Genomic DNA, 14,313 nt, shown 5'->3' with positions numbered 1-14,313 from the left:
CAACTCTTTTTCTTTTTCTTTTTTTTTTTTTTTGAGATGGGGCCTCACTAGATTGCCTAGGCTGGTCTAAACTCCTAGGTTCAAAGGATCTTCTAGCCTCAGCGTTGTGAGTAGCTAGGACTACAGTGTGTGCCACCATGCCTTTTTTTTTTTTTTTTTTAAATGAGACAGGATCTCACTATGTTACCTAGGCTGGTCTTAAGCAACCCTCCTGCCTCAGCCTCCCAAGTAGCTGGGACTACAGGCACAAGCCACTGCACCCAGCTCCAACTCCTTTCTTTATGCAAATACAAAAGGCAAACCTTGGTGCCACACTTAGTCCTTAGTAGCAGCCCTGGCTCATCCTCCTAGTCTTTCCCTAGTATTTGCATCAATGGCTAAGCTGATGGCAGACCTCATCCTGGGGTAATACTCATTCAGGGAAGCAGCAACAAAGGAGGGTAGGGTAAGAGGTCAGGTCAGATTTGTAGCAAAACAGGTGCCCATTAAATCTTAGCTACTACTAAAGTTGGTGAGAAAGAGGTATGGAGGCCTTAAGACCTGAAGCACTGAGTTGGTCCATAACCCTGGGCTTTAGAACAAGGTGTGGTTTTATTTTCTGGCAGAATCTTTTAAAATATAAAACAGATAAAACACATCTCAACCCTGCAATCTGCCAGCATGTCTTGTTTCGACAAGATGCATGCTAGACCATGAGACTACATAGCAAAGGGTCTTTAAGAGGATTTGGTTGGGAGAAATAGAAAAAGCAGATCTCAGGGAAGCCTGGGCTAGCCCAAAAGCTGACCTACATCCCTGAACACTAGAGCAGTCCTTGTCTTTTCAGATCCTCATAGGTCTTCTTATTCACAACATTCCCACTTGAATCTTCATATTCTTCCTGAAAAGGAAGGGGTACACTTTGTTAGATACATCTCCTAAAAGAAATGTTTGGAACCAATCTCTAGGTACCTGAGCTCATCCTGGCCTGATTCCATGGCATACTCTGGTACACTAAGACTGGCATTTATCTAAGACAGCCTTTCTCAACTGGGGTTCCACAAGAGAATTAAGTCCCACTGCCCCAAAGCAGCCACGGTGTTCAATGAATTAACTTCTCTCGTAGACATCTAAAATGGTATTAGTCATGACCCATCATTAGAGTATCTGAGAAAATAGTTTATTTAGCTCTCTATGTTTAAGATGAGAAACCGTGGTTGAGAAAGGCTGACCTGCAAGAGCAAGTTTTCAAACGGTTCCCAAGAATCCCAGGTTTCTGCTCAGAGGCCACTGAAGGATTGAAAGGGAGGCCAGGAAGTCTGAGCTTCCCCATGTTCAGAGCAATTCTGCTTGATTCTATTTTATATATCGGAGTACTATATTACAAGTGGAAGAGAGTTTTGCTGCCAAAAAGAAAAAAAATACTGAAAACCACTGACTCAATAAAAGGGAGGCTATTGCCAGTTACTTATGGGACTTGGAGTGAGTCAATACTATTCCTTACATACATGTCATTCCTCAACTCTGAAACCTGCTGCTTGGGATGACCATCATAAGACCAACAAGGACTTCTCCCTGTTGCTATGGGAGTACCATCTCTCATTAGATGCTTTCCTCAAAGGAGATCTAATACATGATACAGAGTCTCGGCATTTTAGTCTATAAATCTCCACGGCAGAACATGAGATATGGGTACTCCCACTTGCCATTTCAATTTTTTTTTGTGTGTGAGGCAAGTTCTTGCTCTGTCACCCAGGCTGGAGTGCAATGGTGTGATCACAGCTCACTGCAGCCTCGACAGCCTGGGCTCAAGTGATCCTCCTGCCTCAGCCTCCTGAAGAGCTGGGACCACAGGGCATGTGCCACCACTCCCAGCTAATTATTGTATTTTTTGTAGAGATATGGTTTCACCATGTTGCCCAGGCTGGTCTCCAATTCCTGGGCTCAAGCGATCTGCCTGCTTTGGCCTCCCAAAGTGCTGGGACTACAGGTATGAACCGCTGCACCCAGCCCATTTCAAAATTTGAATGGGAGAATACAATCTGCCTTTTTGTTGTTAAAGAGACAGGGTCTTACTCCGTCACCCAGGCTGAAGTGCAGTGCTATGATCATAGCTCAGCAGCTGCCTCAAATTCCTGGGCTCAAGTGTTCCTCCTGCCTCAGTCCCAATTAGCTGGGACTACAAGCATGCACCACTACACTTGGCTAATTATTAATTATTTTTTTTTTTTTTGAGACAGAGTCTTGCTCTGTCACCCAGGCTGGAGTGCAGTGGCACAATCTCGGCTCATGCAACCTCCACCTCCTGGGTTCAAGTGATTTTCATGCCTAGGCCTCCCAAGTAGCTGGAACTACAGGCGTGAGCGGGTGGATCACCTAAGGTGAGGAGTTTGAGATCAGTCTGGCCAACATGGCAAAACTCTGTCACTATTAAAAATACAAAAATTAGTCAGTGTGGTGGCGGGCGTCTGTAACCTCAGCTACTCGAGAGGCAGAGGCAGGAGAATTGCTGGAACCCAGGAGGTGGAAGTTGCAGTGAGCTGACATTACACCACTGCACTCCAGCTTGGGCAACAGTGCGGGACTCTATGTCAAAAAAAAAAAAAAAAAAAAGGAAAAGTCAATTGGTAGATATTGTCACATTCTACTCGCTGCTGCAGTACACCAGGGACCATCTTTCACCTCCCTTCTACGTGGTGAGGGAGCTCTCTATCACTTGACACTATCCCCAACACCATCCACATTAGTACTCACCTCAGTGTCAGGCTGCCATCGTTCTGAAGCCTTCTGCAATTTCAGTTTGGCCCACACTGCAGGATGAGAAATGAACAGCAATCAGGATGGACTGAACATCTGTCGGGTAGCCAGTGTTATAATCCTCTCTCCCTGCCATTAGGATGCTCCCTAGAAGACTCTGCCTGTGAGATTTTTGCCTACCCCAAACCAGAATTTTGGTTCTGGACCACCTACAGACAAAACCCCTTCCACTGCAAAACTCATCATGACCTTGCTTTGCTATAAAAGTTGGATCAAATATAACCAAAGACCTCCGAGAACAAAAAACTGCTACTCTTGAAGGAGGTTAATTGTGGAACAACATATGAGAATAATGGGAGAAAGTGACTTTACTTTCTTTTTTTTTTTTTTTTTTTTTTTTTTGAGACGGAGTCTCGCTCTGTCGCCCAGGCTGGAGTGCAGTGGCCGGATCTCAGCTCACTGCAAGCTCCGCCTCCCGGGTTTACGCCATTCTCCTGCCTCAGCCTCCCAAGTAGCTGGGACTACAGGCGCCCGCCACCTCGCCCGGCTAGTTTTTTGTATTTTTCAGTAGAGAGGGGGTTTCACCATGTTAGCCAGGAAGGTCTCGATCTCCTGACCTCCACCCGTCTCGGCCTCCCAAAGTGCTGGGATTACAGGCGTGAGCCACTGCGCCCAGCCAACTTGAATCTTAAAGCATGGTATCAGGAAGGTGAACTCTTAGATCAGATGAGAACAGATGGCTACATGGAATACATAAGACAGGGGCCGGGCACGGTGGCTCAAGCCTGTAATCCCAGCACTTTGGGAGGCCGAGACGGGCGGATCACGAGGTCAGGAGATCGAGACCATCCTGGCGAACACGGTGAAAACCCGTCTCTACTAAAAAATACAAAAAACTAGCCGGGCGAGGCAGCGGGCGCCTGTAGTCCCAGCTACTCGGGAGGCTGAGGCAGGAGAATGGCGGGAACCCGGGAGGCGGAGCTTGCAGTGAGCTGCGATCCGGCCACTGCACTCCAGCCTGGGCGACAGAGCGAGACTCCGTCTCAAAAAAAAAAAAAAAAAAACAAACAAACAAACAAAAAAAAAACAAAAAAAAAAAGACAGGTCCACTGCCAGAAAGGGAAGATAATAAAATATTAATAGATGATGAGAAAACAGAACTTGATTCCTGTGTTTTCACCTTTCCCATCAAGTAGAATAATCTCAACTTGACAAGATTAGAAGAAATATCACAGAGAGACAGTTGAAGTCTAAGATGGGTGAATGAATAGTAAATGAAACAATATATGATAAAATGCTTAGCTCTGCACCTGGCACATAGGCGCTCAATTAATCAACTTTTCCTTCTTTGCTAATTGCTTTAAATTAGCTGAAGTTGGCCAGGCACAGGGGCTCATGCCTATAATCCCAGTACTTTGGGAGGCCGAGGCAGGCGGAACACCTGAGGTCAGGAGTTCGAGACTAGCCTGACCAACATGGAGAAACCCCATCTCTACTAAAAATACAAAATTAGCCGGGCGTGGTGGTGCGTGCCTGTAATCCCAGCTACTCAGGAGGCTGAGGCAGGAGAATCGCTTGAACCTGGGAGGTGGAGGTTGCGGTGAGCCGAGATCACACCAGCCTGGGCAATAAGAGTGAAACTCTGTCTCAAAAATAAATAAATAAATAAAAATAAGCTGAAGTCTTCAAGCCCAGATAATATGCATATCAGGAAGGGATGGAGAAGTTATGTGCTTACTATGTGAAAGGGCAGCCCTGTCATATTCTTTGCCAAAGCCCTTCAAGAATCTAACCAAGAATTCAGCCTGGGTGACAGAGTGAGACTCTGTCAAAAAAAAAAAGAGGCCGGGTGTGGTGGCTCATGCCTTTAATCCCAGCACTTTGGGAGGCTAAGGTGGGCAGATCACCTGAGGTTGGGAGTTCGAGACCAGCCTGACCAACATGGAGAAACCCCATCTCTACTAAAAATACAAAATTAACCAGGCGTGGTGGTACATGCCCGTAATCCCTGCTACTCAGGAGGCTGAGGCAGGAGAATCGTTTGAACCCAGGAGATGGAGGTTGCAGTGAGCCAAGATCGTGCCACTGCACTCTAGCCTGGGCAACAAGAGCGAAACTCTGTCTCAAAAATAAATAAATAAATAAATAAATAAATAAATAAATAAATAAGAATATTAATAAAGTGCGACCAATCACCTAAATGGCGATTTCTGGTGGCAATTTCAGAGGACTCTTTCTTAGCTTTTGTACAATTAAAAGAAACATAAATCTAAATAAATGGAATAATTAACATAATAAATTTATAAGTAAAACCCTCCATTTAAGTAAAAAAATAAATAAACAAAATAAACCACTGCGGCTCGGTGCAGTGGCTCATGCTTGTAATCCTAGCACTTTGGGAGGCTGAGGTGGATGGATTGCCTGAGCTCAGGAGTTCGAGACCAGCCCGGGCAACAAAGTGAAACCCCATCTCTACTAAAATACAAAAAAATTAGCCAGGCATGGTGGCGTGAACCTGTAGTCTCAGCCACTCAGGAGGCTGAGACAGGAGAATCGCTTGAACCCAGAAGGTGGAGGTTGCAGTGAGTGGAGATCACGCCACTGCACTCCACTCACAACAGAGCGAGACTCCATCTCAAAAACAAACAAACAAACAAACAAAATCACAGCAACTTAAATGACAGTACAGAATCTCTTCCTCCAGGCTAAAATCTCCGAGAGAGAAAATAAAAATTTCAAAAGAATGATCTAAACATGTTAATCCAGGTCAGGAATGGTGACATGAGAATCACTTGAGCCCAGGAGGCAGAGGCTGCAGTGATCCAAGATTGTACCACTACACTCCAGCCTGGGCAAAGAGCAAGACTGTCTCAGACAAAGAAAAAGAGAGAGAAGACAGGGGCTGGGTTCGGGTGCAGTAGAAATAAAACTACAAATGCTATGTGGTGAACCTAAAAAGATCAAGGGAAGCCATGATGGGTAGAAATAATACAATTAGTCAAAACAGTGGCAATAACAACATTCATAGGGAGAAACTGACTAACCTAGACAGCTGAATAAGTAGATAAATTCTGAAAGTAGTAATGCAGTTGAAGAATCATGAACCTGCCAATGATATTCCTTTTTTTTTTTTTTTGAGACGGAGTCTCGCTCTGTCTCCCAGGCTGGAGTGCAGTGGTATGATCTGGGCTCACTGCAAGCTCAATCTCCCGGGTTCACGCCATTCTCCTGCTTAGCCTCCCGAGTAGCTGGGACTACAGGCGCCTGCCACCACGCCCGGCTAATTTTTTATATTTTTAGTAGAGATGGGATTTCACTGTGTGAGCCAGGATGGTCTTGATCTCCTGACCTTGTGATCCGCCTGCCTTGGCCTCCCAAAGTGCTGGGATTACAGGTGTGAGCCACCACGCCCGGCCCTGCCAATGAAATTCTAAAAAAAAAAAAAAAAAAATTAGGGCCAGGCGTGGTGGCTCACGCCCGTAATCCCAACACTTTGGGAGGCCAGGGCGCGTGCATGACGAGGTCAGAGATCAAGACCATCCTGGCTAACACAGTGAAACCCTGTCTCTCCTAAAAATACAAAAATTAGCTGGGTGTGCCGGTGTGCGCCTGTAGTCCCAGCTACTTGGAAAGCTGAGACAGGAGAATCGCTTTAACCTGGGAGGTGGAGGTTGCAGTGAGCAGAGGTTGTGCCACTGCTTTCCAGCCTGGCAACAGTGCGAGACTCCGTCTAAAAAAAAAAACTCTATATGGCTAAGAGAATACAATTCCTTTCTAGAAAGACTCTTAATGACCAACCCTTAACAAAAAATCACCTGATGAGTGTGATTTCAAAGAGGGCAGTATGGCATTGTGAAAAGAGGAAAGACTGTTTTAAGACACACGCGCTGTAATCCCAGCACTTTGGGAAACCAAGGCAGGCAGGTCACCTGAGATCAGGAATTTGAGACCAGCCTGGCCAACATGCTAAAACCCCATCTCCATTAAAAATACAATTAGCCAGACGTGGTGGCGAGTACCTGTAATTTCAGCTACTCGGGAGGCTGAGGCAGGAGAATCGCTTGAAACCAGGAGGTGGAGGTTGCAGTGAGCTGAGATCACGCCACTGCACTCCAGCCTGGGCGACAGAGCAAGACTCCGTCTCAAAAATTTAAAAAAAAAAAATTAAATTAAAAAAAAAAGAAAAGAAAAAGGCTGCCATGAAAAGGTTAATGGCAGAGAAAGCTCCCACTGCTGGGAAAACAGGAAGCCTGGCGGCGGTTCTCTATGTGCTTCAGCAGCACATTCCCTCACATGTACTCTACTTCACTTTCCTCAAGAGGTATTTCGCTGCTGTGTTTCTATAGCCTCAAGCACAAGCTTACTGAGGGCACTTCTATTTTTTCCTTTATATCAGTCATTCTTTAACACATTAAAATCAATTCAGAAAACTATACATACAACCATTCAATTAAAATCTTGCATACAAGGGAGTTCACAGACCCAGGCTAAAAGCCCTGGTCTATACTCAGCACAGGGCTCTTCTCAAAGGAGAAACAATCAGTATTGCCGACTAATTCATTCCCCTTAAAAATGCAATAATTAGCTGGATGCGGTGGATCATGCCTGTAATCCCAGCACTTTGGGAGGCCGAGGCGGGCGGATCACCTGAGGTTGGGAGTTCGAGACCAGTCTGACCAACATGGAGAAACCCCGTCTCTAAGTAGCTGGGCATGGTGGCACATACTTGTAATCCCAGCTACTCAGGAGGCTGAGGTAGGAGAATCGCTTGAACCCAGGAGGCAGAGGTTGCAGTGAGCTGAGATCGTACCATCACACTCCAGTCTGGGCAATATGAGCGAAACTCCATCTCAAAAAAAAAAAAAAAAAAAAAAAAAAGCAATAATTAGGTGCGGTGGCTCACGCCTGTTATCCCAGCACTTTGGGAGGCCAACGTGGGTGGATCACTTGAGGTCAGGAGTTCGACACCAGCCTGGCCAACATAGTGAAAGCCCACCTCTACTAAAAATAGAAAAATTAGCTGGGCGTGGTGGCACTTGCCTGTAATCCCAGGTACTAGGGAGGCTGAGGCAGGAGAATTGCTTGAGCCCAGGAGACAGAGGTTGCAGGAACCAAGATCGCACCACTGCACTCCAGCCTGGCGACAGAGCAAGACTCTGTCTCAGAAACAAAACAAAGGCTGGGCGTGGTGGCTCACGCCTGTAATCCCAGCACTTTGGGAGGCCAAGGCGGGCAGATCACAAGGTCAGGAGATCAAGACCATCCTGGCTAACACTGTGAAACCCCATCTCTACTAAAAATACAAAAAATTAGCCAGGCGTGGTGGCGGGCACCTGTAGTCCCAGCTACCGGGAGGCTGAGGCGGGAGAATGGCATGAACCCGGGAGATGGAGCTTGCAGTGAGCTGAGATTGTGCCACTGCACTCCAGCCTGGGTGACAGAGCGAGACTCCATCTCAGACAAAAAAAAATTAGCCAGGCACAGTGGCGCATGCCTGTAGTCCCACCTACTCGGGAGGCTGAGGCAGGAGAATCGCTTGCACCCAGGAGGCAGAGGTTGCAGTGAGCCGAGATCACGCCATTGCACTCCAGCCTGGCGACGGAGCGAGACTCCGTCCATCTCAAAAAAAAAAAAACAAAAAAACAGAAATGCAATAATAATACAACTGTCTCAGATTTTACATATCCACAACCTACTGCCTTTAATCCTGGATACACAAGGTATCAGGATGCTGACTCGAAGGAGGACAGGCCATTTGTACTGGCCTAGGAGACAGTAAATAAATGTTACTTACAGGAGACAGCATCTTCAATCTGTGTCACATTAGCAAAGTGAGCAGTGTTTGGGATGCCCAAACACCTCATGCCATGAGCGTGACGCCATTCCTGGGAGAAGAGAGAAGCAAAAAGGATCACGTGAAATGGGAATAGCTGAACACAGAGCACTAACTCCATTCTACTCATAAATCCTAACATGACCCTTTACAAGACTCCACCGAAAGGCAGCATTCCTTTTGTGTTTCATGTTTGTAAACCGCTGGCTGTGACTGACAAAAGGCTGGTATTTCAAAGAGGCATCTTTGTCTGCCTCACTGGGTTGGCTTGTAAACCTAGATTCTAGACCCACTAGTCTTACATATAAAACCTCTGGGTCAAGATCACAGGAAAACATCACAACTCTAACTACATCTCCCATATTGCGGGAGAACTCACCAAAGCCCCAGCAACTCCAAACACCTGCATGAATAGGGTTACTAATGGCAGGTCAGCATCATCTTTGTAGGTAAAGGAGAAGACTTTTATCCGGCACAACGATGTGGTGAGGAGAGAGCAGGGAGATTATACACTGACATGATGGCAGTTTTAGCTAAGGGATAGTAAATGGCACGGGCTTTATCTGGATGCCAACTCCAATCATTGTGGGAGGTGCTGAGAAGGATTCAGAACTCACTCATGGGCTCAGCAAAAAACACCCAGGATCAATTAGTAACATGTATGACTCAGAGAAGGGGAGAGGAGTTCATATAAATTTGTCATCCTTGGTCTAGCATAAATCTTTTCCATTCTGTAAAATGTCCTTCCAGAATCTAAGAACTAAAAGTAGAGCCCACTTGGAGGTGAGCCTACTTACAGCAGTACCACCCGGACAATACCCTGTCTCAAGAAAGGTTTGATAAAGATCAGCCCCTTCATTTTTTTTTCTCAAGAGGCAAAGATCCATTTAAGATGGGAAAGAGGTAAGCCCTATTCTTGATCTTGAGTATTAGCAATGGGGTAGAGAAATAACCAAGAAGTCAGAAGTTGGTCTAAAATGCTAGCAGAAAGACAAAAACAGAGAAGTGTTAAGAGCAGGTGAGAGAAACCCAAATAAGGTTTAAAGAGCGGAGTGGTAGAATTCCTCCAGAAACTATCTCAGGTATTTAAGACTAACATTGGTGCCAAAAGTCAAACACCATGGGCTTGATTTTAAAACCATCCTTCTCTGATTCCCTTCAGCTCTGGACACCAGAGGTCCACATAGGCTACTCCTACTCTCTTCTCTAAAAGTCTCATTTTTTTACTTCAATTCCCAGAAAAAATGGCTCTGAATTCCTTACAGCAAAGTGTCGCTGGAAGGCTTTGGGTCCTCGGTAGGTGTAGTTTCCACAAATCTCACAGTTGTAGTTGATATTTAGGCCATGAAGTTTATACAGCCAGTAGGGAATAGGCTAAAAAAGAAAAAAGAAAAAAAAAACAACAACAAGAAGTAGTGTTAGCCTACTAAACTCTGTATCTGTTTCCAAAATGGGGAATGGGGAGAAAGTGGTAGTTCTGAGACTTACTTTGCCATCCCAGCCAAGTGGCAGGTTTTTGGGGTTGTAAATGATCTCGTTTTCTTCATCTTCACTCTCACTCTCACTGATCTGCTCTTCTTCCTCCTCTTCTCGCTCTTCTCCTGTCCTGGCTTGCTTACGCTGTACATTTTCATGAGTGAGATGTCGCTGTTCCTAAGGCAGGTCCATAAATGAAAAGTCAGAAAAAACTAGTGCAGAATAAGAAGGTAAATTTCCTGTTTTCCTACAACTTTTGCTGACCCCTTAATTCCAAGGATAAGGTTCTTTCTTATAGAATAAAGGAAAATCTTGCCTTCATATCAGAACTCCTTATCAGCAGGCTCTACCTGAACCCAAAGAAAAGAGTAAAAGGTTTTACTTTACTTGCCTGATTACTCATCTGAGGCTATTGTAGAACAACAGAAAACAGTCTCACCTATTCTGACTCTAAAATATTTCCTGGCTGGGTGTGGTGGCTCAAGCCTGTAATCCCATCACTTTTGGAGGCTGGGGTGGGAGAATCACTTGAGGCCAGGAGTTTGACATCAGCCTGGGCAACACAGTGGGATCCCATCTCTACAAAACATTTACAAATTGGCTAGGCATGGAGGTGTGCACCTGTGGTCCCAGCTATTCAGGAGGCTGAGTTAGGAGGACTCCTTGAGACCAGGAGTTTGAGGATGCAGTGAGCTATGATCCCACCACTATACTCCAGCCTGGGCAACACAGTGAGACTCCATCTCAAAAAAAAAAAAAAAAAAAGCACCCAATACAGGAGCACCCAGATTCATAAAGCAAGGCCTTAGAGACCTATGAAGAGACTTAGACTCTCACACAATAATAATGGGAGACTCTAACACCCCACTGTCAACATTAGACAGATCAACGAGACAAAAGGTAACAAGGATATCCAGGAATTGAACTCAGCTCTGCACCAAGTGGACCTAATAGACATCTGCAGAACTCTCCACCCCGAATCAACAGAATATACATTCTTCTCAGCACCACATCACACTTATTCCAAAATTGACCACATAGTTGCAAGTAAAGCACTTCTCAGCAAATGTAAAAGAACAGAAATTATAACAAACTGTCTCTCAGACCACAGTGCAGTCAAACTAGAACTCAGGATTAAGAAACTCACTCAAAATTGCTCAACTACATGGCAACTGAACAACCTGCTCCTGAATGACGACTACTGGGTACATAACGAAATGAAGGCAAAAATAAAGATGTTCTTTGAAACCAATGAGGACAAAGATACAACACACCAGAATCTCTGGGACACATTTAAAGCAGTGTGTAGAGGGAAATTTATAGCACTAACTGCCCACAAGAGAAAGCAGGAAAAGATCTAAAATTGACACCCTAACATCACAATTAAAAGAACTTGAGAAGCAAGAGCAAACACATTCGAAAGCTAGCAGAAGGCAAGAAATAATTAAGATCAGAGCAGAACTGAAGGAGATAGAGACACAAAACACTTCAAAAAATCAATGAATCCAGGAGCTGGTTTTTTGAAAAGATCAACAAAATTGATACACCACTATCAAGACTAATAAAGAAGACAGAAGAATCAAACAGATGCAACAAAAAATGAAAAAAGGGGTATCACCACCGATCCCACAAAAATACAAACTACCATCAGAAAATACTATAAACACCTCTACGCAAATAAACTAGAAAATCTAGAAGAAATGGATACATTCCTGGACACATACACCCTCCCAAGACTAAACCAGGAAGAAGCTGAATCCCTGAATAGACCAATAACAGGCTCTGAAATTGAGGCAATAATAGCCTACCAACCAAAAAAAGTCTAAGACCAGGTGGATTCACAGCTGAATTCTACCAGAGGTACAAAGAGGAGCTGGGACCATTGCTTCTGAAACTATTCTAATGAATAGAAAAAGAAGGAATTCTCCCTAATTCATTTTATGAGGCCAATATCATCCTGATACCAAAGCCTGGCAGAGACACAACAAAAAAAAGATAATTTTAGACCAATATCCCTGATGAACATCAATGCAGAAATCCTCGATAAAATACTGGCAAACCAAATCCAGCAGCACATCAAAAAGCTTATCCACCACGATCAAGTTGGCTTCATGCCTGTGATGCAAGGCTGGTTCAACATACGCAAATAAATACACGTAATCCATCATATAAACAGAACCAAATACAAAAGCCACACAATTATCTCAATAGATGCAGAAAAGGCCTTTGACAAAATTCAACAGCCCTTCATGCTAAAAACTCTCAATAAACTAGGTATTGATGGGATGCATCTCAAAGTAATAAGAGCTATTTATGACAAACCCACAGCCAATATCATACTGAATGGGAAAAAACTGGAAGCATTCCCTTTGAAAACTGGCACAAGACAGGGATGCCCTCTCTCACCACTCCTATTCAACACAGTGTTGGAAGTTCTGGCCAGGGCAATCAGGCAAGAGAAAGAAATAAAGGGCATTCAATTAGGAAAAGAGGAAGTCAAATTGTCCCTGTTTGCAGATGACATGATTGTATATTTAGAAAACCCCATCGTCTCAGCCCAAAATCTCCTTAAGCTGATAAGCAACTTCAGCAAAGTCTCAGCATACAAAATCAGGGTGCAAAAATCACAAGCATTCCTATACACCAAAAACAGACAGAGAGCCAAATCATGAGTGAACTGCCATTCACAATCACTTCAAAGAGAATAAAATACCTAGAAATTCAACTTATAAGGGATGTGAAGGACCTCTTCAAGGAGAACTACAAACCACTGCTCAATGAAATAAAAGAGGACACAAACAAATGGAAGAACATTCCATGCTCATGGATAGGAAAAATCAATATTGTGAAAATGGCCATACTGCCCAAGGTAATTTATAGATTCAATGCCATCCCCATCAAGCTACCAATGACTTTCTTCATAGAATTGGAAAAAAACTACTTTAAAGTCCATATGGAACCAAAAAAGAGCCCACATTGCCAAGACAATCCTAAGCCAAAAGAACAAAGCTGGAGGCATCACGCTACCGTACTTCAAACTATACTACAAGGCTATGGTAACCAAAACAGCATGGTACTGGTACCAAAACAGAGATATAGACCAATGGAACAGAACAGAGTCCTCCGAAATAATACCACCACATCTACAACCATCTGATCTTTGACAAACCTGACAAAAACAAGAAATGGGGAAAGGACTTCCTAATTAATAAATGGTGCTGGGAAAACTGGCTAGCCATATGTAGAAAGCTGAAACTGGATCCCTTCCTTACACCTTATACAAAAATTAATTCAAGATGGATTAAAGACTTAAATGTTAGACCTAAAACCATAAAAACCCTAGAAGAAAACCTAGGCAATATCATTCAGGCCATAGGCATGGGCAAGGACTTCATAACTAAAACACCAAAAGCAATGGCAACAAAAGCCAAAATTGACAAATGGGATCTAATTAAACTAAAGAGCTTCTGCACAGCAAAAGAAACTATCATCAGGTGAACAGGCAACCTATAGAACAAGAGAAAATTTTTACAATCTACTCATCTGACAAAGGGCTAATATCCAGAATCTACAAAGAACTTAAACAAATTTACAAGAAAAAATCAAACCACCCCATTAAAAAATGGGCAAAATATATAAACACTTCTCGAAAAAAGACATTTATGCAGCCAACAGACACATGAAAAAATGCTCATCATCACTGGCCATCAGAGAAATGCAAATCAAAACCACAATGAGATACCATCTCACACCAGTTAGAATGGCGATCATTAGAAAGCCAGGAAACAACAGGTGCTGGACAGGATGTGGAGAAATAGGAACACTTTTACACTGTTGTTGGGACTGTAAACTAGTTCAACCATTGTGGAAGACAGTGTGGCGATTCCTCAAGGATCCAGAACTAGTAATACCATTTGACCCAGCCATCCCATTATTGGGCATATACCCAAAGGATTATAAATCATGCTGCTATAAAGACACAAGCACACATACGTTTACTGCGGCACTATTCACAATAGTAACGACTTGGAAACAACCCAAATGTTCATCAATGATAGACTGGATTAAGAAAATGTGGCACATATACACCATGGAATACTATGCAGCCATAAAAAAAGATGAGTTCATGCCCTTTATAGGGACATGGATAAAGCTAGAAACCATCATTCTGAGCAAACTATCGCAAGGACAGAAAACCAAACACCGCATGTTCTCACTCATAGGTGGGAATTGAACAATGAGAATGCTTGGACACAGGGTGGGGAACA

The 14,313-nt window shown here is 43.9% G+C and overlaps 1 protein-coding gene across 1 annotated transcript in view; it reads right to left on the bottom strand.

Moving 5' to 3' along the window:
* Positions 1–572: 572 nt before the first annotated feature.
* Positions 573–14,313, bottom strand: part of SF3A3 (splicing factor 3a subunit 3) — a 30,961-nt gene continuing 17,220 nt past the window's right edge. Inside the window, exons 13-17 of the mRNA XM_037997330.2 lie at positions 10,058–10,222; positions 9,833–9,943; positions 8,531–8,621; positions 2,734–2,789; positions 573–880 (exon numbers count right to left, since the gene is read on the bottom strand). Of these exons, the coding sequence (XP_037853258.1) occupies positions 803–880; positions 2,734–2,789; positions 8,531–8,621; positions 9,833–9,943; positions 10,058–10,222 (501 nt within the window). The 3' untranslated portion in view covers positions 573–802. The remainder of the gene's footprint in view (positions 881–2,733; positions 2,790–8,530; positions 8,622–9,832; positions 9,944–10,057; positions 10,223–14,313) is intronic.

The sequence above is a fragment of the Chlorocebus sabaeus genome, chromosome 20 (assembly GCF_047675955.1).
Source record: "Chlorocebus sabaeus isolate Y175 chromosome 20, mChlSab1.0.hap1, whole genome shotgun sequence".
In the NCBI taxonomy this organism is placed as follows: domain Eukaryota; kingdom Metazoa; phylum Chordata; class Mammalia; order Primates; family Cercopithecidae; genus Chlorocebus; species Chlorocebus sabaeus.
Note: the sequence above shows the minus strand (reverse complement) of the source record. Positions and strands in the feature narration are given on the sequence as shown.